At 41.1% G+C, this 23,013-nt stretch overlaps 1 protein-coding gene across 2 annotated transcripts in view; it reads right to left on the bottom strand.

The window, feature by feature from the left end:
• Window positions 1–401: 401 nt before the first annotated feature.
• The window catches only part of TTLL5 (tubulin tyrosine ligase like 5), a 149,972-nt gene continuing 127,360 nt past the window's right edge, over window positions 402–23,013 (bottom strand). The window contains exons 32-35 of one of the 2 annotated variants that reach the window (XM_068398795.1): window positions 17,886–18,106; window positions 10,656–10,741; window positions 835–871; window positions 402–748 (exon numbers count right to left, since the gene is read on the bottom strand). In XM_068398795.1, coding sequence (XP_068254896.1) covers window positions 706–748; window positions 835–871; window positions 10,656–10,741; window positions 17,886–18,106 — 387 coding nt within the window. In that variant the 3' untranslated portion in view covers window positions 402–705. Of the gene's footprint in view, window positions 872–10,655; window positions 10,742–17,885; window positions 18,107–23,013 lie in introns of both variants that reach the window. The other variant, XM_068398796.1, reaches the window with a different exon arrangement.

Raw genomic sequence — 23,013 nt, 5'->3', positions numbered from 1 at the left:
GCTGCTGATGTTGTTTTCTAACACAAGCAAATTAATTTTCATAGCATTAGGCAAATTTTAACTGGAGTGCTTCACCAAGCCACTACTGCAACTGATAGCAGCCACCTGGCCTTAGGGTTCAGGCTTGGGTCTGAAAACATCAGCCAATTTAAAAAGTTTATAAAGCCTAAACAAACAGAAATCAAAATACAAAAATAAGCCACACAGAACATAAGCATCCAACAGTTAAACATAAAGACAGACTTAAAATCCTGTCCAGTGGAATGACAGCAAATATTTTGGGGGTGTGAATTAATAACTGAAATTACAACCAAAACAAACAAATGAAATTACTTTATTCAAACCAATCATTTCTATGGATCTGTGCCGAAATTCAAGATGGCAACCAACACAGATGTCTGCAGTTGTATGTTCTCATATTTTTCTCTGCTGATGGTTGCCATGTGATGACAGCAGAGAATCTTGGCTGTTACCAGACTAGGACAGACTGAAATGGCTGAGCAAATGAGACTTTATGTTCAAACTTAGACCTTAGGAAGAACAATACAGACAGCTGGAGGACCTCTTGTCTTATAGAAAGATCTCACAGTTAGTGATCAGGAAGAAGTGGGAGGAAGGGACCCCAAGACTCAGCAGCAGAAGCTCTCAGAGGCAATCATTCACCTCAGCTTGCAGACGTATCACTGGCTTCCACAGGTACTCTCCTCAGTGGGTTGTCCTCTCACCAGGGCCTCCTCTTCCCTCTTTCCTGGGTATAACGGGAGTGTGGTGATATGAAGTCACTGCTGCTTTTCCCTTTGCCCTATACCTGAAGCAACACTTGGGATTCCTCACCTGGTGTTCAGTGTTAGTCCTTCTCTGCGAGCAGAGGCTGGAAAAAACACAAAGCAAAGATTTTGAGTAATCATGGGGGACTGTTTTGTGGGAAGAACTGCTGCACTGCTCTGCAAATCTCAGCCATCACCAGAAATCTGGATCTCCCTATCACACAACCTCTCTCTAAAGTAACAGATGAGATCACAGATCAGTATGACAAACCTAACTTAATAAGCTACTGTGTGAAAAAGTACTCTTGGTATTCCTCTCAAGCCCCAGAATACCTTCTTCACCCTTTGCCTCTGACTCATCTGACTCATCTCTTGATATGCTACTCCAGTAGCTCTAAATCCTTCTCCCATATCAGTATGCTTTGTCTCTTTCTTTTGTCTTACTCATTCGCTTGCATGGGAGTCTGCTTCCCCACTCCAAGAGATGCTGAGGACCTTGGTGCAGAAGAGATGGGGGTGTGAAAAGGTTGATCGTTAAAATAAACAAAATGGGGATAAAGAAAAAATTATTTCTTCCCATTATTATAGAGATAGATTTTGATTCTACATACTGCAACATTTTCCTACTTAGGCATGTTATGGGAAAAAGTCAATGTCATCTTCACTTCTTTTACTTAAAAATCCTTAGACAGTCCTTCAAAAAGAAAAATCTGAAACACTTTTAGAAATGTACCAAGTTTATTTTGGACAGTTTGCACTTTACAGCTAATCTAGTAGGTAAAGCTTGTCCTGTGTATTTAGCACATCAGCTTGCTCCTAAACATGAGTGACATTCGTGGAGAGCTGGTTATTTAAAAATATTGCTATATTTTAAAAAATACACTCTCCTTGAAAGGCCAGTGTAGAGCCAAACATCACACAGCACAGAGGATCTGGAAAGACATCTAGAAAGCAGGATTGCCAGCTATGTCACTGCACAGAAAGTTTGGAACCTGAATTAGGAACCAACTGTCAACCATGTGTATTAACATAGGATACCAGTCCAGAAACCTATCCCTTGGCAATATGCTGAAATTAAGGAAACAAAGGCACATGAGAAAGGCAGCCAACTTCAACCTCATCTTCCTGTTTTGAAGAGACTTTTGAGCCTTCCTTTTCCTACAGAAATGCACAGTACAGTTTGTCTTTTCTCACAAACTGAACTAAAATCACTTTGTGTGAGTTCCTCTTGTATGGCTACCTTGAGGAATCAACACTGAGATGGGCATTCCTATGTCTACAAGTAAATATATAGGTTGCTACCCTGAGCGCAGCTCATGACCAATTCAATCATTTAATAAATATTAACGTATATAATGCTATGAACTTTTGTAATTTCAAAGCTACTGGTGAGCATTCCACCTCCTTCCGGTTGAGTAGGAGGGACATAAAAAACCCTCATTCCTGACAGCAGCCAACATTAAAGGTTAATTCTCCCTAGTGGTAAGAGTCATTGCAGTGAATCACCACATACAACAGAATGAATCTCCTTTACTCTCTGCCTGCCAGGAGGTATTAGAGTATCTGCCTGTATGTCTGTCCACATACTATTATGTCATCCATGACTGCACCTCAAAAACGTTAACACTTTTGTAATTACAACAGTTACATAGGGGAAGAAAAGGATTATCTCCATTTTATGGATATGATTCTGAGTCACAAGCAAATCACAGGAGTTATGTAAAGTCATTTACGGGATACCTGCACATTAAAATTCAGTGCCATATAGACTTCCCCAGCACAGATGTACACAGCCTTGGTCAGACACTAGCACCTTATCTACTCTGCTTCCAGGCTGCAGGAATGAGACAGAGCAGAGCACTGGGCTAGATGACAGTACTGGGTCAGGGACCCATGCTAACATTTTTTAGAGCTAGTTTGCGCTGTTTCACCATACCCACAGCAAGTCTGTGGCAGAACTGAGCAGCATGTTGGCCTCCTGAATCTAGTGTTGAAAACAGGAACTTCCTTTCTGCCTGAAAAGCTCTGATAATCCTAGAAATTCAGATTTTTTTATCCCAGAGCAGAGGGAATTTCTAATCCTAGAGTGATTCTAGGATTAGAAAGAGCATTCTCTTGATAATATATAGCGCAACTAAGAAAGGTAATAAATAGAAGGGATTTATTTATATCCATAGATGACTGACACTAGCAAGCCAGGACAGCTGACAACAGAAGGCCAGCCTTCCCTCCCCCATCTTGTAGGCACAATTTCAAGTTGGCTTGCTGGACCAGGCAGGCAAGGGAAAGCAGCAGTTCCAAGGAATGAAAATTTGGGGGAGGGGGTGGCAGGGGTGTGACACAAAGAGTACACACAACTGTTCGTGAGTGAAGTCTTCCTGCATGAAGAGAGCAGTGAGCAGCCTCATTAACAAGTGGAGAAATAGCAGTAGAAGCCAGCATGGGCCTTCCTGCTCCCCATGTTACAGAGAAGACACTGGGTGGGCTCCTCACTCTGACTGCTAATGCTTTTCTGTACTTGACAGCTTTCATTCTGATTTCTCTTATTCAGCTCCCTACTCCCTGGTTTGTTGTGGCTCTCTCTTCTCTGGCTCTTCCCCACATTTCATTTCATAACTTCAGACACTCCTTTTACCCTATTCACACACATTTTGGCTTCTATTTTTAGTCTCAATAAAATAATGCCAGATTAAAACAAAATCCAATTTGGATGGGCAAAGTCATCCTCTCTATAGGTAGTTTAATGCCAAAGGGCCAGATGTGAGACAGAAGTAGCCAAGATATTATATAACCTCTCCCCAGTCTTTGCACACCTGATCTTGAATGACATTTCCAACACAGCAAGGAAATACAGGCAGTTCGCCATCACCTAACTACTGAGAACAAACAATGCTCAGCCTCCAGTCAAGCAAAAATGCCAACTGCCTGAAGTCATTACTTATCCTGCTTTGGAGTTTTCTTTGAGTCTGTCAGAAGTGAAGGCTCCTAAAATTCAAGCTGGGTTCTAGTTCTTAAAATGGGGAAGCCAATTTCTAGAGACTGTCCCCTTTCCTTTTTCTCCTGCTTTCCCAGTGGTCCCGAGACTTGGAATGTCCTTTCAGTGGCATGAGACCAGTAGTAACAGGAAAAAGCTCCTTCCTTTCATAAAAGAAAGGCAAAAGGTTGACTAATGGTGTGAGAGGCAGGCTGCTCTCACAAGTTAAGGAATAAATGTCATTTCTGATCATTAGAAATGAACACTGACCTTCAGCTCTAGCTGAGAGGCGATGGCCAAGTTGGACATTATCTTCTTAATGTCACTTGAGAAGGGCCTGGAAGGCTGCTTTTGGCAGAGCTTTACACTCTGCTGGGATTTAATGAGACTTACACGCAGTTTTCTGATAACTGGATAAACTTGAACATAGTCATGCCCTGTTGATACTTTGTATCTATTTTAAAGGTATTGGTTAGAGATATCAATATTTGCTCATTGCTAGTCATAAGGTAATGGTTCCCTGCTCCTTCAAACAGTACCAAGGAATGAAGTAAGGAGAAGGTCTTTCTTTACCCTTCTCCTTTCCCTTCTGGTACTACAGGCTTGTCTGTCATTATCTGACCTGGGACAGATGCAACAGCTATAGCAGGGAGTGAAATTATCTTTTCCCCCTTCCTGTTTGCCCTCTTTATGAAACTGTGGAAGTCAGCAGGGGAGAGAGAAAGAGAAGATCCAGGATGTTTTCATGATGCATGAAAGAACAATGGCTTTAGGAAGATAATTCTAAGAACAAATGTGAAACCAAATATCCTCCATTGTAACTGATTCTTTGCCCTCCCAAAAAAGGAGGCACAACAGTAGGATTTACCTCAAGCTCCACTGCTTTCCAAAATATGATAAACCAGACCAATTCCATTTGTCAATAACGCTTTCTCTGCATGGAGACGGCAATAGAGAGAGATGCTAGCAGAATGTTATTACTGCTATTGACAAAGGCTGTATGTGGGGTGAGAGGCTGCACTGGAAAAGTTTGATGCAAGGTGCTGGATATCACACTGCTGTTCCCTTTCAGTCACCCACCCAGAGCTTCTCAGCCACAAGGTGGTTCTGGAAGGAATTATGTGGAAGAGCTTATCATTACTTCATTCCTGGACTAGGATAAGTAATGAGGTGACATCAAAAATTGCTTTTTTATGTCGTAAGATATCTTGTGCCTGAGTAGCCAAAGTAACCTGAGGTAGAGGTTACTTGAGGTTCCCATTTGAAGGTCACCTCTTTCAAAGTCAAGACCACTTGTGCAGTCAGTCACAGCAACAAGAGAGAACCAGGAGGGTGGCAAATGAAGACTGGAATTAAAAGGATTAGTGGGAGGGAGGAGGAGTACCAGCAATGTGCTGTGCAGAAACCTGAGTGATTTCTTTTCCCAGCTGCTCCTGATGAAGGATTTGGACAGTGTGGTGAGACCAGCTGAAATCATAGCCAACGTTCCTCTTGGGAATGTGGTAACAACACAAAAATAAATACATTGGTGTTCAACAATCTACTGCCTTCTGAGGCTGCAGGGGAGCCTGGCAGAAGCTGACGAAGCCTGGACAAGGCTGGGCAGCTGGGAATTCCACCCTACTATAGCAAATGGCTGGGAGTCTGACACAGGCCATGCACAGTGGCAATAGTGCGTATTCCATCCCATCCCCACCCTTTACGCTCCAAGAGAGTTGAGGGACACTGGCTGATAAAAGAATCTCCAAATCCCAGGCATTTTCTTTGTTTAGATCTGGCAAACAATACAAAGTCATTGTATGCATTTTGTTTAAATGCCTGTTGTGTTTAACTTGCCCTTTTTTTTTTTTCTTTTGCTGGTGCAGGACAATTTTGAAGCTTGTACTTTTGCATACCTGCTAAAGAATCTCTTGTTTCCTTAAGCTTATATAAAAGAGGCTGTATTTCAGGAGTAATGTTAATTCAAGCAGTGGGTAGACAACAGCCAGTCACAGCTTAGCACCTCCAACGTTAACTCTTAATTTCAGGTCTCCAGTAACAAGACACACATGACCTTCTTATGAAGGACCATACAATAATCTTGGATATAGAAAACTTCAGAAATACACAGTCTACCTGTAGGTTTCCTGTAAACTGAAAAAAACCTGTAGTGTGCTAGATGCAGAGAAGAGTAAGTGCAAAAGTGCTCCTTACTATCACTAGTTTGCAAGCAGGCTCCATTCATTGCTCTATACCGGACCACACTGCTTGCACATTCATCTTACTTGGATGCCGTTCAGACACTGCTCTCCACCCTAGCCTAAAGAAGGAAATCACTAGAAAACTAAGAACAGCAGCCCGCCTTCTACATGGATTAGATCCAAACCAGTTTATTAATCCCTATATTCTTCAACTGGTCTCTTGGCAGTTCAGGATCCAGTTTTAAGCCCTTACAGATGATGATACACTTTATTTCAAAGAGTTGCATACCTTCAGGACTTGGCATTCATGCAGATACAGGGGCCAGGTGAATGTCCAAAGTAAACAGACAACTGTGCATCATCCTGCAACTAAGCTCAGACACAGACCTGGGAATCACAGGGAATAAAATCAGGTCTATACCACCTAGCTCAAGGAGTTTCCTCCCTAGCTTCAGATTGAGTTTCGACATTCACCTTCTGTATGAAGTATTCTCAAGAGAACTAGAATACAAATAAATTGGCTTTGGACTCATGCTTTAAACCAGACTAGGCAGAGATCTGAGACTTTGCATGCATTAGCGGTCTTCACTGCTGTCAAACTCAGACAGCATATTACTAACTTTTACCTCCCATAATCAGTAACTCTAATGCTTATTTCTTCTCCCAGCATACATAGTGGAAAAGCCATGTGGACACTAGTAATACAAACATTAGCACAATAAAACTGCATCACTGCTAATCAGTCTGAATATGAAAAGGTAAAAGTCCTGTCAAGTCTGGAGCCAGGCATCAGCCTTGCCCAGTTTTAATCATGATTCATATTTGTTTGTAATTATATAAGTCATTAGCACATTATATTTTTGCCATAGCAAAACAGAATCCCAGAGGCGTTCTGTCTTCTGAAGCTTTAAAAGAAGGATTTCACAAACTCTCAAGATCATAGTTGCTGTTACCTTTACAAATCAAACCAAATCAAATAAAATCAGCTGGGGTCATCACCTTGTGCATCCACTCCACAACTGCACTGAGGAGTTAACTATACACTTTCAGATTGTTCCTGTCTCCAGGCTCTTGCAGACAAGAGTCCAGCTCAGGAACAGAGAAGCTGCCTGGGACTATGCTGTTATATTTTCATAAAGTGCCCTTCATCCTCTATTCTCCCTAAAACCTGCTTTGTATTAGCATTTTCAAAAAGGAAGAATAATAAATATAATACATTTCTAACTATGAGGTCTTCCATGTAGCTACAGAACTTCCTTGATGTTTCTTGCCAGTTGTTCAAAAGCTAAATTCTGGTGGAAAAATGACACCTTTTTTACCTAGAACTTCACTTTCTTGAGAAAAAGAATTCATGCACTATTCACCTAATGCCACTAAAGAGGAACAGAAAATAAACCAGCAAAATATGGCAAAATGTCTCCATACACCCAATATATACAGTAAAATATATACACCTATGTCTCCATACACTTAATATATACAGGAAAAAAAAAAATGACCAGCCTGTAGGTTCCTTCCTTCATCATCTGAACTGACGATATCAAACACAGCCTCAAAAAAGACAGCCTGGAACTGAACAACCCACCATACTACCTAGCTTAGCTGTTACTCAGCAAGCTATATTCTGAAGACGACTTGGAAAAGAGAATTGATTTCTTAGTTCACAATCACTCTATTTCACTAATACTAATTGAATTGCTAAATTCCATGAAGCAGGAAACAATCAGTGTAATGCTGAGGGACCCTCAAGGTAAAACAGAATTAAAAAAGCAATGTGATAATGGCTGTATGTCCAGAATGACTAACAACCCACTAGCAGCTGGTGTTCAATTTCAGTGAAAAATCAGGTCAGAAGCATTTTGAATGCTCCCTAGAGGTAGTAATTCTTAGTATTTCTTTAATAGAACAAACCCTGTTAAACTTTCAGGAACTTTGATAGGAAACTCTATTCAGACACTACAAATAACCCCCAAATGATAGCTTGCAGATTTAGCTGCCTTTCTGTAGATACTCATGAGAATCTCTGCCTTCTCTCTCATTACGCCAGTGGCACACAGCTCACACGCAACTTCTGCCTCTCCATAAAATGAGAATGAGGCCATAGGGTTGAGAGGCTGCTACACTTTCATTGTAGTGGTGGCTTGTTCCAGAATCCTGAGCTACTTTGCAGAAATGCTGACTTTTTTTTCTTCCTTTTATTTTGTCACAAGGGTTCTGTCCTCAAGAGCTTGAAACCACTGCACAACAGTATCTACAACTGGTATTCTCCTACAGTTGCAACACTAACCACCAGTGAACTGTTTTCTGGACAATCTGGTTAAAAGTTTCCATACTGCCTGACTCTCTCTTCCTTCGAGCATCATCCTTCCTTTTGGTTAGATGATTTGTGACACCTTTATGCTGCCCTATGCAGAGCCCCATAGCTATCCTTAGATAGGCTATTAGAGGAGAAGGCCTATTCAAACTTCTCAAGACATTCTTGAACATTTGTGTGTGTGTTTATATAAAGGTTCTGACTAGTTCCTCTTTTATCTCTGCAACTTTTCACAGCCTTCTATCTTTAAATGCTTGCAGTTTATTCTGTAATCTGCTTTATGACCTATGTCTCCAGCCCCTCTAGTTGGTATCTAGGATACTAAATACATGTGAAACAGTAACCCCAAATAAGCTGCTGATGAGGGAAATCGGGGCCCTAGTGTAAGCAATCAATGGAGAGAGTGAAAAAGAAAAACAGCTGTTCCTGCAGGAAGGACCAGAGTAGTCCGAGACACACAGACTGGGCACAGCAGCCTCTGACGCATACCAGTGGCTTGGTGCAAAGCTGAAGAAAATATCATTCTCCAGTTTCCAAGAACAAACATTTTGCTCTAGTTAGTTGAATCACCGCAATATTTAGCACTGTTCTTGGAGCTATATACCTCTTCTAGTGACAAGGAAGCTTTGGGTGACCCACCCACCATGGTTCTGCTAGTCTACCCCTAGCCAAACTAGGGTTCTATCTAAGCTCTCACACTCTTAGCTAAATGGCAGGCTAAACCCTTTGTTTCAGCTTCAGAGAGGGTAAGTTTAGTACAGTGAAGCTAGCCTAGTCCTACAGAAGGAAACATAAGCTGAAGTTCTCAGTTCTCACTGGATGACAGGTATTCCCAGAGAGGGTGACTACCCTGAACTTTGTAGTTGTCATCTAGCCTATGTTCTTCCTGCAGCTCTGGCTGTTGCTTTCTGTCATTAATATGATCAACAATCCTCGCGCATGCTCTGCATAAATATTCACAGAAATGGGAAAGGATAGAAAAATGCTATCTACAGTTACCACAGATGCATGTATAACACCAGTACACAGAGGAGATGGAGAGAATCTCTTGCAGAGGTTAAAATTACAGGGTGGCAACTGTGAGAGTGCTCTTAAAACTGTGAAAAAGAAGGCAGAATTCAGCACACAAACACCTTCATGTAAGTCCATTCAGCAAACCAGTTTGGTCAATATATTGAGAACTCCATTTTTACATTTACCTGTAGATTTGTGTGTAACTTTGCTTTACATACTGTACTAAAAACTCAACTTGAATTATACAGTAGACTAGAACTTCTGCCTCAATTATCATATACCATAGTAGTGACTTAATTTTATTTATTTTGATAATCCCATTATATTCCATTCCTACACTGACACATTCCGATGTGCTATAGGGTCTTTTTTATTGACCACAGCTATTTACCCTATACAATTTCTGGTAGGGTAACTGGAGTTTTTGGCAGGTGGTAAAGCATTGGAGGGAGTTTGGAACTGCACAGTAAGTGCATTAGCTGAATCTTTGTGCTAGAGGATCAGCAATAAAATCACTGACATTAATAATGGAGATATCATCTTTAGGTTTCAGAGCTAAATAAAGATTAATTGGGTAGTTCATCCCTATGCAAACTTTTCTTTCAGCCTATGAAAACACAGAGATTACTGCATTAGCGATACTCAAGTCATGTTTTCAGGGTTTTCACAGCAAAACAAAAGGTCAGAAACATAACTTTTTAAAGCATTCTAGACCATAATTTACCCATATATTCCATTACTGCACCATCACAAATTACTGTGGGCCATGGTAATATGGGTTCATCAAGACTACATTCTACCTGCTAATAGGTCTGCATCAATGAAAAATGGATTGTGTCCTCATTTACTGAGACCTTAACAACAGATAAACCTGTTTTAATTAATTAGCCACTAGGGAATGATGAAGATTTGATTCTATAAGTCTCAGTGATTTTCCTTTGGGAATTTTCACCTCTACTGATTGACTTCATTATGCAGCTGATTCACAAGTCTCAACTATGTCTTTCTGAACCAAGGGGCTTTTCTGCAAGACCGAAGAAAAATGTAAAGAATGTCCTGGCCCTTTATTACAGACCAAGCTTAAACAACAGAGCATCTTTGAGCCAAAGCCTAAAGCAAAGAGGAGCCATTTTAGCCAAGTTTTTTTTCCCAGCCACATTTTTAGGGATCTTCCTCTTCCAACTCTATGAAACTCAGCCTTTGCTCCATTCTGTTTAGTCTTTTTAATCCCAGGAGGAATAAATTCCCTGCAGACTGTTACCTAGGAACCACTACATGCAGGGTAGGCAGCCAGCTGTGTTTCTTCTTCTTGCTGAGAAAGTTTTTTCCTTGCCAGTTCTTGAGAAAGATGAAAGCATCCCAGCATGTCCACCCCCACTTTCCTGGTTGTCAGCACTGGCACTCACCTGTAGCACTTGTCCCTGGCTCACAGGATGCAGCACTGTGAAGGTTGTTCTGGAATCCGTTCAGTTGCCTTTCAGTGGAGGTCACCCTAACAGGTAAAAGCATCAAATTAGACAGAGATAAGAAGGGATATACCAAGGAAAAGTAAAAATCACAAACAAAAAACCTGAGAATTCTTCTAGTTTACATAATCTCACTGGAATTGTAGCTATGAAGCTGTGCCTGAACATGGTATGAAAAAGACAGTGACAGCAACCGACTCCAAAAAGGCAGAGCAAGACAGATGAACACTCAGGCAAGACTTCGATGTATCTAAAATACTTAACTGTCCCACATGCCTTGGAAGCTGATTCTGGTCAATAAAGGAGATAGTAAATCATATTGGACCACCAAAGCACAACTCAGCTAGTAATGCTGTGGTCACTTTATTCCAGTGATTTGAAGTAAAACGATTAATCAACCTTTGAACAGAAATGCATACACTGGCAAAAACATGCTACATTCAAAAATTAAGTCCTTGCATCTTGTCTCAACAGAGACACCTCATTTAGGCAAGATTTCTCACTTGTCTTGGAAACTGATACCCACAGGATGCATTTAATCTCCAGTAGTCCAGTGCCAGTTCTCAAGCAGATATTTTATGCAAATCCTCCTGCATTTATCTCAGCATTTGAGTTACAGCAAAACTATATTCTGTGGAGTACAACTGCACTTCCTTTAACGGTTATAAAGATTCATTACCAAACTGTGACCATGGCCTCCTACATAAAAAAATGGGTCTACTCACAAGGCAAGGTCAAGCTATACAGCTGCAACGATCTGTTCTGTCCTTAAAATCTACACAATCGATCCATCTATTTCTGGTTTGCCCTTTCCTCCTTTATCCCTCCTTGCCGTTCTTCCTTCCTGCCCAACTCTATTCTGATCACTCCAGACTTCTGCGTGTACACTCCTGTCTCTATGCCAGAGTCCTTCTCCTTCACTCATTCAGCTCTGCAGTGTCACACAGTTACTGTGAGCTCTTCCCCAGAAGAACACTGTAATCTCCAGTCCCCATCTGATGCCCCGAAAACTAACAGATCCAGGCACACATGTGCAGTTTCTGTAGTTTTGTCTGAAACCTTTCACTTTCAGATTTCGAAGCTAAAAGGCCAGTGAGGGACTCCTGTATTTCATCTCAGCTGGATTTTAGTGAAATAAATTGGAGTTCATACAGGAAGGGAGAGTGATGTAGATACGACATTTGCAAAACACAACCCCTTACTTCAGTCAGCCATAATTTGAAATGCTATTCTCAAATGAGGTGCCTGTTCCTATGCTTATTGTCTCTTGGAGAGAATTTTGGATCTGTACTTATGGTTTCTTTTGCTGCTAATACTGCATGGTTCTTCTGGAAGCTGAGAATCCAGATGGATCTTTATGCTTCTTACATAGAGATTCTATGTTCATAATTGGCTTGGCCACTTTGTTAACACAGCACAACTGACAGACAAATTCAGATAACCCTTCCATAAGTAGAATACAAGACTAGTGGCTGAAAATGTCATCAGGAATGCCAGCAAGTACAAAAACAACAACAAAAAAAACAAAACAGGGAACAGTCACACTTCTACCTTAAAGTGTGGTTTATGTTTAGAGAATCTCTTTCTCTCTACAGACTTGCACTTCTTCTTTTCTACCTGCCTACAGTGTACCTTGATTCTTGCAGTTTCAACTGTCACCTCTACACAGCTCATTCTCAGATCTGCTTCCGTGTCATTGATCTCCCACCACGCTAAGCTCACCCCTCCAAGTTCTCTCTACTGTCCTGATGGAAGCTCCAGTGCCAGAACATATTCACTGCTTAATCTGAGATGATAATCCCTTTTCACTTTCTTCCTCCTTGGGTTGGCTGAAACCCTGCTGCCTTTCTCAGTTTTCTGCTCCTAATGTCTGTGTTGTTTTTGCTTCCGCTTCTCCAATGCAATCCATTGTTATGTTCTCCATTTCTTCTTCTTCAATACTAACAAAAACACTGTTTCTCTCCATTTAAATATCTGTCATTGCCCTTTTCTATCTCTTATACAGCTAACCGCTCCTTGAAACTGATATTGACTTTCTTCATTTAGGCATTAAACCAGCCCTAAGATGCCCAGCCTTAGACTGCAAATTTGGAGGATGCTCTTGTTCCACAGGTGACAAAGAAATACTTTCTTGACTAAATTTTGAACACCTTTCTTTTAACAACCTATTTCCTGGGATGCTATGAACACATCTAATGGTGGGGGGCGGGGGGGGGAACGACACGACAACAGAACTGACACTAACAAATCTACATCACAAAAAGCCCAGGTTTGACATGAGGACAGCAACAGATGTGAAGACCCAGAGCCAGGGAGGCTTGTTCCTCTTTGTTGCTCTTGGACAGGGTACCTCCACATGTGTATCTGTGTGTATGATCTGAGGCTAGCCAAGGGCTAAGAGCTACAGGTCTAGTGAGCCCAGCTGTGTCAGGGTGTTAAATCAAGGCATGTCTCTCAGATGCACTGCTTTTGCTCCCAAAAATGTCTAAGGGTCAGGCAGCCTGGTTACCCCAGATGCTCAGGAGCTAGAAAGACAAGTGTGCCGCAGTACAGCAGTAGCAAAAAAGTGACAAGAGGTTCCAGTAACAGTTACATGTTTGCTCTCCTGCTGCCTCTCCTCTTTTCAGTAGGCACTCTGTATGTGTGATGTACCCGGCTCACTTAAGACACTTCATGCATGCCTATGAATAAGCACACGTGGGCAAGACAGGATACAAACCAGAACCACAGTGTTTTACAGGGCTCACTCTGTGGCCATCATTCTGCTTTTGGCACATTTGCCAGGCTTGGCCAGCCTTTCCTAGAACAGCTGGCTACTGCCATATCCAATTGTAGTCAGGACTCCACCCCACCATGGGATGGATTTCTTGAACCCTGGAGAAATGCATCACCTCTACCCTACTTCTGTACTAGTTACATCAGAGCAGAACTTTGGCTCTTCTGCTGCTGGCGTCATACAATGCAAATACACAAAAGAAGAACAAGGTAGAAAGGTTTTGTGCTGTGGTGTTGGGACTTGAAGGGAATACTTGTTTTGAAAGGCTTCCTGAATAGAGTTGTTGGGAATGACATTTACAGAGAAGTTCAGTACAAGAAATTATGCCATGCTGATCAACATGCCCAGTAGTTTGTGATGTTCCAGTCTATTGCTGGTAAACTCAGTGACCTTCTTGGGCTCTCTCTCCCCCTGATAACATCTTGAACTATATGCTCCTTTTCTCTACCTGGCATTTCCTCTCTTTATATACAGTGGTCTAACATCGACAGCTGAATTTTTCTGAGATCTTTTCTTTGACTGATAGTTCTATTCATAGGTTGTTCCAAGACCTTGTTCTGCTTGATGCTGTCATAGTTAGAGAGCAGGTTTCTGAAAGTTACTACAAGAATAACAGTGAAGAAATGTGTATTTATTGTGACTTAGTCATTCCTAAATCAGAAAGATTTTCTGTCTGCCACCCGTACCAGTTTACTCTGGGTTCTGACAGTTGAGCTAATATTTTTTTCTACTTTGCATGCTGTCATCTGTAACATGAAGAATCAATACACCAAATGCTGCTTCCAGGGACATCTGCTTCATTCCATGGCTTACAAATACTATATCCGTAATCTCGGTCTCAAAATGTTGCTATCAGCAGGTCTCTTCATGGTTCACAGACCTGCCAATAGTAGTGGCAACACAAGCAGCGGAAAGGACCCAGTCTGACCCTTGGAAAGAAAGAAGAGCTTGTGTCAGCTGTTCAAAAACTATCTTCCTACTTCTGATATGAGCACATTTCATCAAAAGTATGGAGCCCCGTGAGATCATTTTAGGGGGCTACATTTCAGCATAGAGCTACATATTAAACCATTTCTCCCAGTTAGTCTTTTCCACACCTTAATACGGGCCCCAGTTTTCCAGTCTGTTAGCTTAAGCAAGGAGTCTGCTTTGGACACAATCAATTATAAAGTCAACCTACCACCTTTCACAAGTTGAGAGACTGAGAAAACAAGAGAGGCCAGGAACTGAAAAGAGAAGACTGAATTGTCTGGCTGTTCCATTACTTTTTTCCTTTATGTTTTAACCAGGGAAGTGTCCAAGTTAGTAGATAGTTTTTGAATTAGTCAGTAATGTTCATCTTTAGCATCTCATTCTGTTTGTGGTTGAGTTTTCTACTTCTTTTCATCCTCTTCTGGAAGCCACGTGTGCTAGCTGGGAGAGAACTGATAATGCATGCAAGGAAGAGATAGGTCAAAGAGACAAAGTTGACTTTAGTTTGTCTTCACAGTCCAGTCTCTGGAGAAATTCTACAAACAACTTTAAAAATATGATCTTTATTAAGATGTTAAACAAGCCAGGTGGTGCGAGAGTAGACAGATAAATAAGGTCTGACTTACTGAAATATATGAAAGAAAGAGACATGAGAGCTTTAACAGAATGGGATTAGTTTCAGTGAGTCTTGTGGAAATAAGATATAGCACTGATATCTTCTTTGAGGAAGACATCAGGAAAACAGCCAACAAGTATTAGGGGGTGAGAATGGGCAGCAAATCAAAAATGACCTGACAGAGAAATGAAGCAGCCAAAAAGACAACATTAGATTAGATTTTATGGAGAGGGATATTTGCCATGTCATAACCTAATAATATGGCAGTCCCACACTGGAAAAGTACAATTCTGGGTGCCACAACACAAGCACTATGACAAACTCCAGAAAATACAGTAAATTCAAGACAATCAAGGACTTGGCAGTTCAAACTACTATCTGAGGTTAACAAAACCTCAACAAGTCTAAGCAACATTAGGAAACTCCAAGAAGTAGAAGGATATTCAAAAGATGGAAAGTATTTGCAAGGGAAAGTGTTTAGGGTGGTTCACGAAACAGGAACAAGGTACAACAGGATGAAACAAAGGAAAAATTCAGATTGCACATCAGGAGAAACTTTCTGATAATAAGGTTGTCTAGATTCTTAAATAGTCTTCTATATCACATGGTGGGGTTTTTGCCACTGTAGTTTTTTGAAAGCAGACTACACAGTGTCCGAGAATACTTTGTACAGAATAACCAGGGACTGTAAAGAACAGCCTGGAGCATGCAAGACATCTTTTTCTTCTCTAATCTATATTCCTTTGACACAGAGGTTCTCTCCATTCACTCTCCTCTGTCAATGTATCTCTGGTCTTTTCCTGACAACAATGAATGGATTAAATTAGACTGAGACATAGCAGTTTTTAAATGATCAGCTCTCAGTATGCTGGAAATATAGCTAGGCACTGCTGTTTTCCATGTAAGTGAAAAAATGTTACTGCAAGATCCCATGAATGGCAAGAATGGGTTTGGAGCCTCGTGCTGGAGACTGAAAGGCAACTTGGAAAGTATTTCTGGAGTGGCTCCTTGCAGCCTTCAATACTTGGATTAGTATTCTGAAATTCTGAAGGAATCTTTTGCTTTTTTTCCCCCTTCTGTGCATTTTTGGTGCTGAACTTTTCCGTTTTCCCACACTCCTGCCTGTCACAGAGCAGAAACCACAAAAATGCAGCAAAGTAAAGTCTGTCCAAGGAGCTGCAATTCCATCTCACAAGGATAAACATTTCCTCTGCCAAGAAGTGAGCACAGCACACCGGCATCTTCAAATACACATCCCTGCTGCCTGGCAGAGAAACCCACTGACATCGCCTGTCACCTGTACTAACATGAGCTACCCAACATAAAAGAAATCAGATAGCAAACCCATCAGCATATATCTGCCAGACCTGATGCTCACATCTGCATTTGCTGAGCTGACAAAGTCTACTAACATCTTGTTTTATTTTTAAATAGTTTTAGGGGATTAATTCAGTGTGCTATCTCTTAAGATAGCAAGATTACAGGCAGGAAATACACAAGCTTCCCCAAAGCAATTCTGTTCAAGCTCCTTAAATATGCCTTGTAGCTCCAGATTTGATCCACACACACACTGACAGTGCCCTAGCATCTTCATAAGGTGTCTTCCATCAGTAATCTTTTACTAAAACTTCTCTCTTCAAACAGGAAGGGAACACATAATCAGGAAACCTCACAGGAACCTGCTCTGAAAGCTTTACAACTCTTCTAGCTGTAGAGGAAGTATAAGGGAGGAAGTTATGAATGCAATTTTGCCCTTCAGTATTCAGGGATGAAACAAGTCTGAGGACATATGAGGAAAAACCTGATGAAGGATTTAGTCTAAAGCAGTTCTGTCATTTAAGAGGAGACAAAGAGAGAGCTGAGGAAGCTACCAAGAATGGTAAAGGATAAGAAGAAAACCCAGAAGTCTTGCTTACATTCTCTCATAATGCACAAAAGGGAAGACACGGCAAGAAATGGAAAGGAAGGAAACTTAAATGTTTCATGGTGTATTTTTTTTTGTTTTTAAAGATAACACATCCCAAATCCATCTACCTTAGAATGGCAAGCACTATATAACTAAAAGCTTAGTAAAAGTTAAAAGAACGATTTCTACAGATAATGAGGAAAGCTATCGTTACATTAGGCACAATATAAACACTTTAAATGAAATAAACACTTGTGCTTGAAGGCATAAGTCAATCATTGTGTGTTAAATTTATGGGGAAACTTAGCTCAAGGGCAGATTAGCTTGTTAAGGATATTTTATTTTACTTTTCTTTTTGGCAGCCTCTTCTGACCCACCAGATTCTAGCCCCCATCAAAGATTAAACATGGAGGGAGTGACTCAAGTGCCTAAACATAGATGTCTAGTACCATACTTGGTACTCTCCAGTTATTTGAGACATCTGCATGGAACTGGGAGATACAACACAAGATCTACAGAAGACTTGTACTCATCTGGAGCAACAGCTGGAGGTCAGGTGGAATAGCCCTCGGCATCTAAAATGTCACTAACAACCTGTATTTAGGTAACTGAATCCCACCCTGGTTCAGATACTTTGCTGATTCATTCTGGCAGTTCCTGTGTGCTTATGTTTGTATGATGTTACAGTCTTACCTACCTTACCATTGTGAAATATGAAACTGCACCATAGTACCCACCTATTTCAGTACACACAGCTCAAGTTATTCTGAGATTTATCTTGCACAGCATAGCCAAAAAGATCTATGTCAGAGTCGCATGTAGACAGGTTCTTCTCTGATATTATTTCTCAGGGGAACCAGTGCCAACTCCCTGTTGTGGATGGGAAGAGATAAAACTTACCTGGAAATCCTCTGGGCTGCAGCTTTTCTGACCACTGCCTGCCGGTGGTTTGCTGGAGGCTTTGGAACCAGCTGAGAAGGCGTACTCTGGGATGGCATCACTTTGTGCAAACTGGCTGCCTTCTGGATACTAGAAGTGGCATTTGATGTCTTGTGGGCATCAGAGCCAGCTGGCATAGATATATGGCTGGTGCTGGATTGCGAGTAGTCAGCAAAGAGAGCCTGGTTAAAAAAAAAAACAAAACAAAAACAAAACATAAATACCATAGTAATTTATGATTACCTCTCTGAATATTGCTGAGAGTGCTGATGGAGGTGGGTGACATTTCTGTGAGGGATAATATCTGCCTGGTGAAGGCAACCCCAGTTGACTGACTTTCTGCCTTTATCTTGCTAAATTATTCTTTGTGTGGGAGGTGGGATTGATACACAATTCTAGGAAATAAAAAGGTTATGGGGAAGACATTACAATGCCCATTCTTCAGTCTAACCCTGTAGGTGCTTGGAATAACAGAAAGGCTCTAGGGTACCTCCTCTAAAAAAGGGACTTTAGGTCAGCAGCTGACAAAAAGGAAATCCCCAGTAATACTAGGGAACAGAAAATATTTCTATTCCTATAGCAGGTGGGAGAGTAAGCATGTTGGAGATTTGTCACAGGGAACAAAAGAATCGGCAAGTTATGAGACACCGGAGAACTGAGCAGTGGACTGGCAAAGCAGGGGGTGGGGAATGGTTCCCTATGGGAGTTCTGCAAACTGCTCAGCTCTTTTCAGAAAGGAGCAACCTGCTGGGAGTTCTGCCTTGTCTTTCCTCAAAGTCAGTCAGATTCCCAGGGCAAAGAGGCAATACCATAACCGTGTAGCTTGGCAGCTAAGAGGTCAGTGATAGGAGCTGAGGGGAACAGCTGAGCCAGTCACCTCAGCATGACCCTGGGAGCAGTGCCCTTCACTGCGTTTGTCCTCCGTTTCTTCTCTGGTGAAAAACACACAAAGCCACAGCGAGCAGGCTCCAGGCTCCAGAGAAAACCACAGTCTGAGGGCTGGCTGAGTCTCAGCACACACACAGGAAAAGCCCCTCTCCCCCGCAATTCTCTGGCAAATGGCAGCACAGTGGTGTGTGGGAAGGCGTTTCTGACAGGCAGAGCTCTAGGGAGAAAAGGAAGTGCAGGAGCCAAAACAGGCCTGTTTCCTAACTAGAGCTCACTGACAAGATGCCCTCAAGCTCCCAATCCTTCTTAACCTCTCCTTTCCCTGAAGCTCTACCTTGATCGCAGCTTTCAGATTTTGAATAAGTAGCTGGTACAAGTGCAGAAGTCTGGAAAATAGCAGTCACACCCCACAAAACAGTCCCCCCAGCAAAACAAACTAAAATGGAACTTGGTTTAGTCTCTTGCATCTTAGAGTCTGACTCATCATAGGGTTGGGATGGAGACCCTCAAGTCACTGCACCCCCTTCTTATTCAGGGGTGACATTTCATTGTGCTCTGTTTGATATTATGCACGTTTCCTGTAAGTTCTTTTTCTTGTTATTAAAATCACTAACACCTGGAGTCCACAAAGCATACAGTCTTAACTCCTTCCCTGTGTTAACATGCATTATTGGCAAGGAGGTCCATAACGCTGAAGCAGCAGCAAGCATGGATGCTCTAACAAAGTCTGATCAGCAAAAGCTGAGCTGAGACCCACCTAAAGAAAGGTCATGGATGTTTTTCTTGGGGGTGACAGACTTCCAAAAAGGCTTTTGTCTCCATGCTGTGCTGAGATTCTGGCTGCTTTCCAGGCAAGGATGGGTAGACTGGAAGTTGACACAGACCATGGCTTCTGGATTCAGCTACAAAGCATACTGCCCTGCTGTGAACTCCATGGGGACAGGACAGGAAACCAGGAGAAGCTACTGTGCAAATAAAGAGAGCAGCTGGGGAAAGCAGAGCCTGACCACACAAAGGAAGGGTTGGGAAGAGATTTCAGCACATCCAAAAAGTAAGAGACAGACCTCATCACTCAGGATTCTGAAGGCTCAGGGTCTAGGGAGAGCAGAAGCCTAGACAAACCCTGACAGAGGCAGTCCTGAAACAGGTAGCACCCTGCTATTGCTGCTGCAAGTAAGAAACTTTGAACCACAAGTCACAGGCTGGCAGATTTAACTTGATGTTGAGGAGACACTTGCTTCCTTGACAAGTTCTTAGGGCTACAAATCTGAAAAATACTTAGAACACTATGAGAGTTTTTAGCTAAAAATTATGTAAAGCATTAGTGAGTTAATTCTCTTGCATAATTCTCTGGGGAGGTAGGACAGCATTAACCCTGTCTTGCACACAAAGAATGTTAGCACTAACAGAGAAAGTGATTTTCCCTAAGTCACAGACTGAAGCAACATGAAAAGCTAGGTTGAGCACTCAGAGAAGATCCTGACTCCCAATCCCATATTTGCCTCATTAGATCACACCTCTCCTTGCTTTCACACCTACACATGAACATCATACACAAAGTGTTATCTGTACAAAAATAGTAGTTTTTAATTAGAAAATCTCAACATGTACAGCTTGTCAGTAAGGACGATGCACATCTAAGAGCATTAGCCAGTAGCAGCTGAGCTCGGGCTGCTCATGATTGAAAGCAGGGAGGTACTGTAGTACTTTGAAGAAAAGCAGATATATTAATGATCTTCAAAAACAGAAAGAATGTTCCTGGCACTTACCATCCCTGTATCTAACACCCATCCCTAGCACAGTAACGGAACAAATGTTGCAAGCAAAAACATGTTCGTTCTGTGACCAGAGGAGGTAATGAAGCTCATTTCCTGTGAATCTGTCTTGGGGCTGAATCGTACAGTATCTAATATAAAGCATGACCCAAATTATGCCTCCCTTCATGGGTTTGGGGCATTCTTGCGTTGATTTTCTGCTGTCTAATTAGGAATGGCCTCATGTGGCAGCGTTTGCTTTAATAGGAATAGTAGTTGAATCCCCTTTCCAGATACATAGCTCTTTATTTTCATTAAATTTATGAAACATAGATTTGAGATTTCTATCCAATAGTCATTCAGTTTAAACTGGATCAGCAAGTCTGAAAATAATGAGAGACTCAGCAGTGTATCAGAAATGACAGACAGATGCACACACACATGTACTGCATAAAGATCCGTGCAGCTAGTTCCAAATCACTAGTACTGGAAACTGAGATGTTTATAAGCAATAAACAATGATGAGGATTTAAGTTTTTTTTTAAAAAAAGCAAACCCAACAAAACAAAATCCACCCCTTTTAGAAAAGCAACTACATTTCAGATGACGTTGCAAAAATACAGAGAATTAAAAGGCTTGTAAGACCTTTGGAGTCATGTAAATTGTTTAGTGGAGATTCTTTTGAACACATATTAATGCATTCAGTTAAATCAGTTTGGATGCAATGATCAGTTCAGTTGAAAAATTCACAAAGAGGCAATACGAACAGGCTCAAAATGTACTATTAACTGCCATAGCATTAAACTGCAGTAAGAGGAGCATCTTGGGGCCATCAACAAATTTAAAGAGGAGGAGCAAATTCATGGTATGCACAGACTGTCCCGAAGCATGTCTTCCTTGCTAAATTCTTCAGAACGAGACTAAAATACACTAAAATAAGTTGACTTGGTGCCTTCTCCTTTGTCTCTCTTTTGTTACTGGGAGCTCTCTGGGGCAAGAATTGGGCCATATCATTGTATTGGAAAGATACTTAATACATCTGGGTGTTACCATAATTCTAATAATAGTGACAGAATCAGAAACATGGGGACAAAATTTCAGCTGGTATAAATCAGCACAGACTACTACTTTCAGAACAGTTGTTCTGCTTTACTTAGGCTGAGACTTTGACTCATCAGTATCACAAGACTCAAATAGGAAAAATGGCAGTTAGCACATTTAGTGGGAAAACAATCTGAGGGAGAAAGCTGAAAAACAAGAATGAACAAGATAGTAAAGGGGAAGAGAGACTGCAAATCTGACAGCAGTCCAATATATAATAGTTTAGAAAATAGTTTAATGATGTTTAAGGCTGCATTCAAAGAAGCCTTGTGTCCTCAGGCAGGAATAATGTAGTTCTAGGAATACTAGGAATATTATTCTGAATAGTCAACATTCCAAGTCAGATCTAAATAAACTGTAGGGAATTCAGAAGAGATACACATACATTAAAAAAAAAAAAATGCTGAACTTCATAGAATGAGGAATATTTCAGAAAACATACCATTTTTAAATGACTGAGAGGAGAATTATTTAAGATTAACTTAGCCCACTGTTTTATAGCATAAAATCTACTTAAACATCTGATTGAAAATGTGATCATAACTGACCACACAACTCATTAACATGATTTATGTCTTGTTTAACATAAGCTTTTTTGATATAAGCAGGACTGATGGGGATCGTTCCACTATACAACTGTAATTTTCTTGGTTTAATTTAGCTTTTTTCCCATGTGAAATGTTTGGCATAAAATTCTAAACCCAGTAGATGCTAGGCTAAGCAGACAGAACATAGCCACACAGAGAAGGAGGAACCTCCCTAACAGCTAATGGCATCTTTCCAGTACAGGAAACAATTAGAGAATAAACAATGATGGTATATTAACTGCCTTGCCAACTGCAGCAGTGATACTAACATCTAGGTCATAACGTGTCACATGAAGTCTCCTTTAAACATTAAAAATACTGCTGTTTTTCTTGTCTTTTGGTTTGATTTTGTAATTCTTATTCCTTGATTTTGTTGATATCAGATTTAAGCTTCTTGTCTCCACTTTCAAACTCTGACCCTTTCTATTTTTTTCTCTTTTCTCAGGCTCTGTTGTCTCTGTTCCTGAGCCGTATCACTGTATCCATTTGTTAGTTAGATTCTCATCCAGTTAGTTTGGTGTTTTTCTTTTTGTCCAGGGAATGAAGTATCTATTCTGGCATCAAAGATCTACGTCCACCACACAACGCAGTGTGAACTAACTTCCACGTACAATGAGTGAAAATTGTTGGTTATCATTCCTCTTCCTCCACCTACACAGTATTTGCGACTCTGCAAATTGTTAAATGCCTGGAGGAGAAATCATCATTCTTAAGTGTCTGGAAAGTGCTCAACCAAGAGTGGGTGCTGACACAAAAAAG

This window comes from Nyctibius grandis, chromosome 4, assembly GCF_013368605.1.
Source record: "Nyctibius grandis isolate bNycGra1 chromosome 4, bNycGra1.pri, whole genome shotgun sequence".
Taxonomy (NCBI): Eukaryota; Metazoa; Chordata; class Aves; order Nyctibiiformes; family Nyctibiidae; genus Nyctibius; species Nyctibius grandis.
This window is presented reverse-complemented; position numbering and strand designations above follow the sequence as displayed.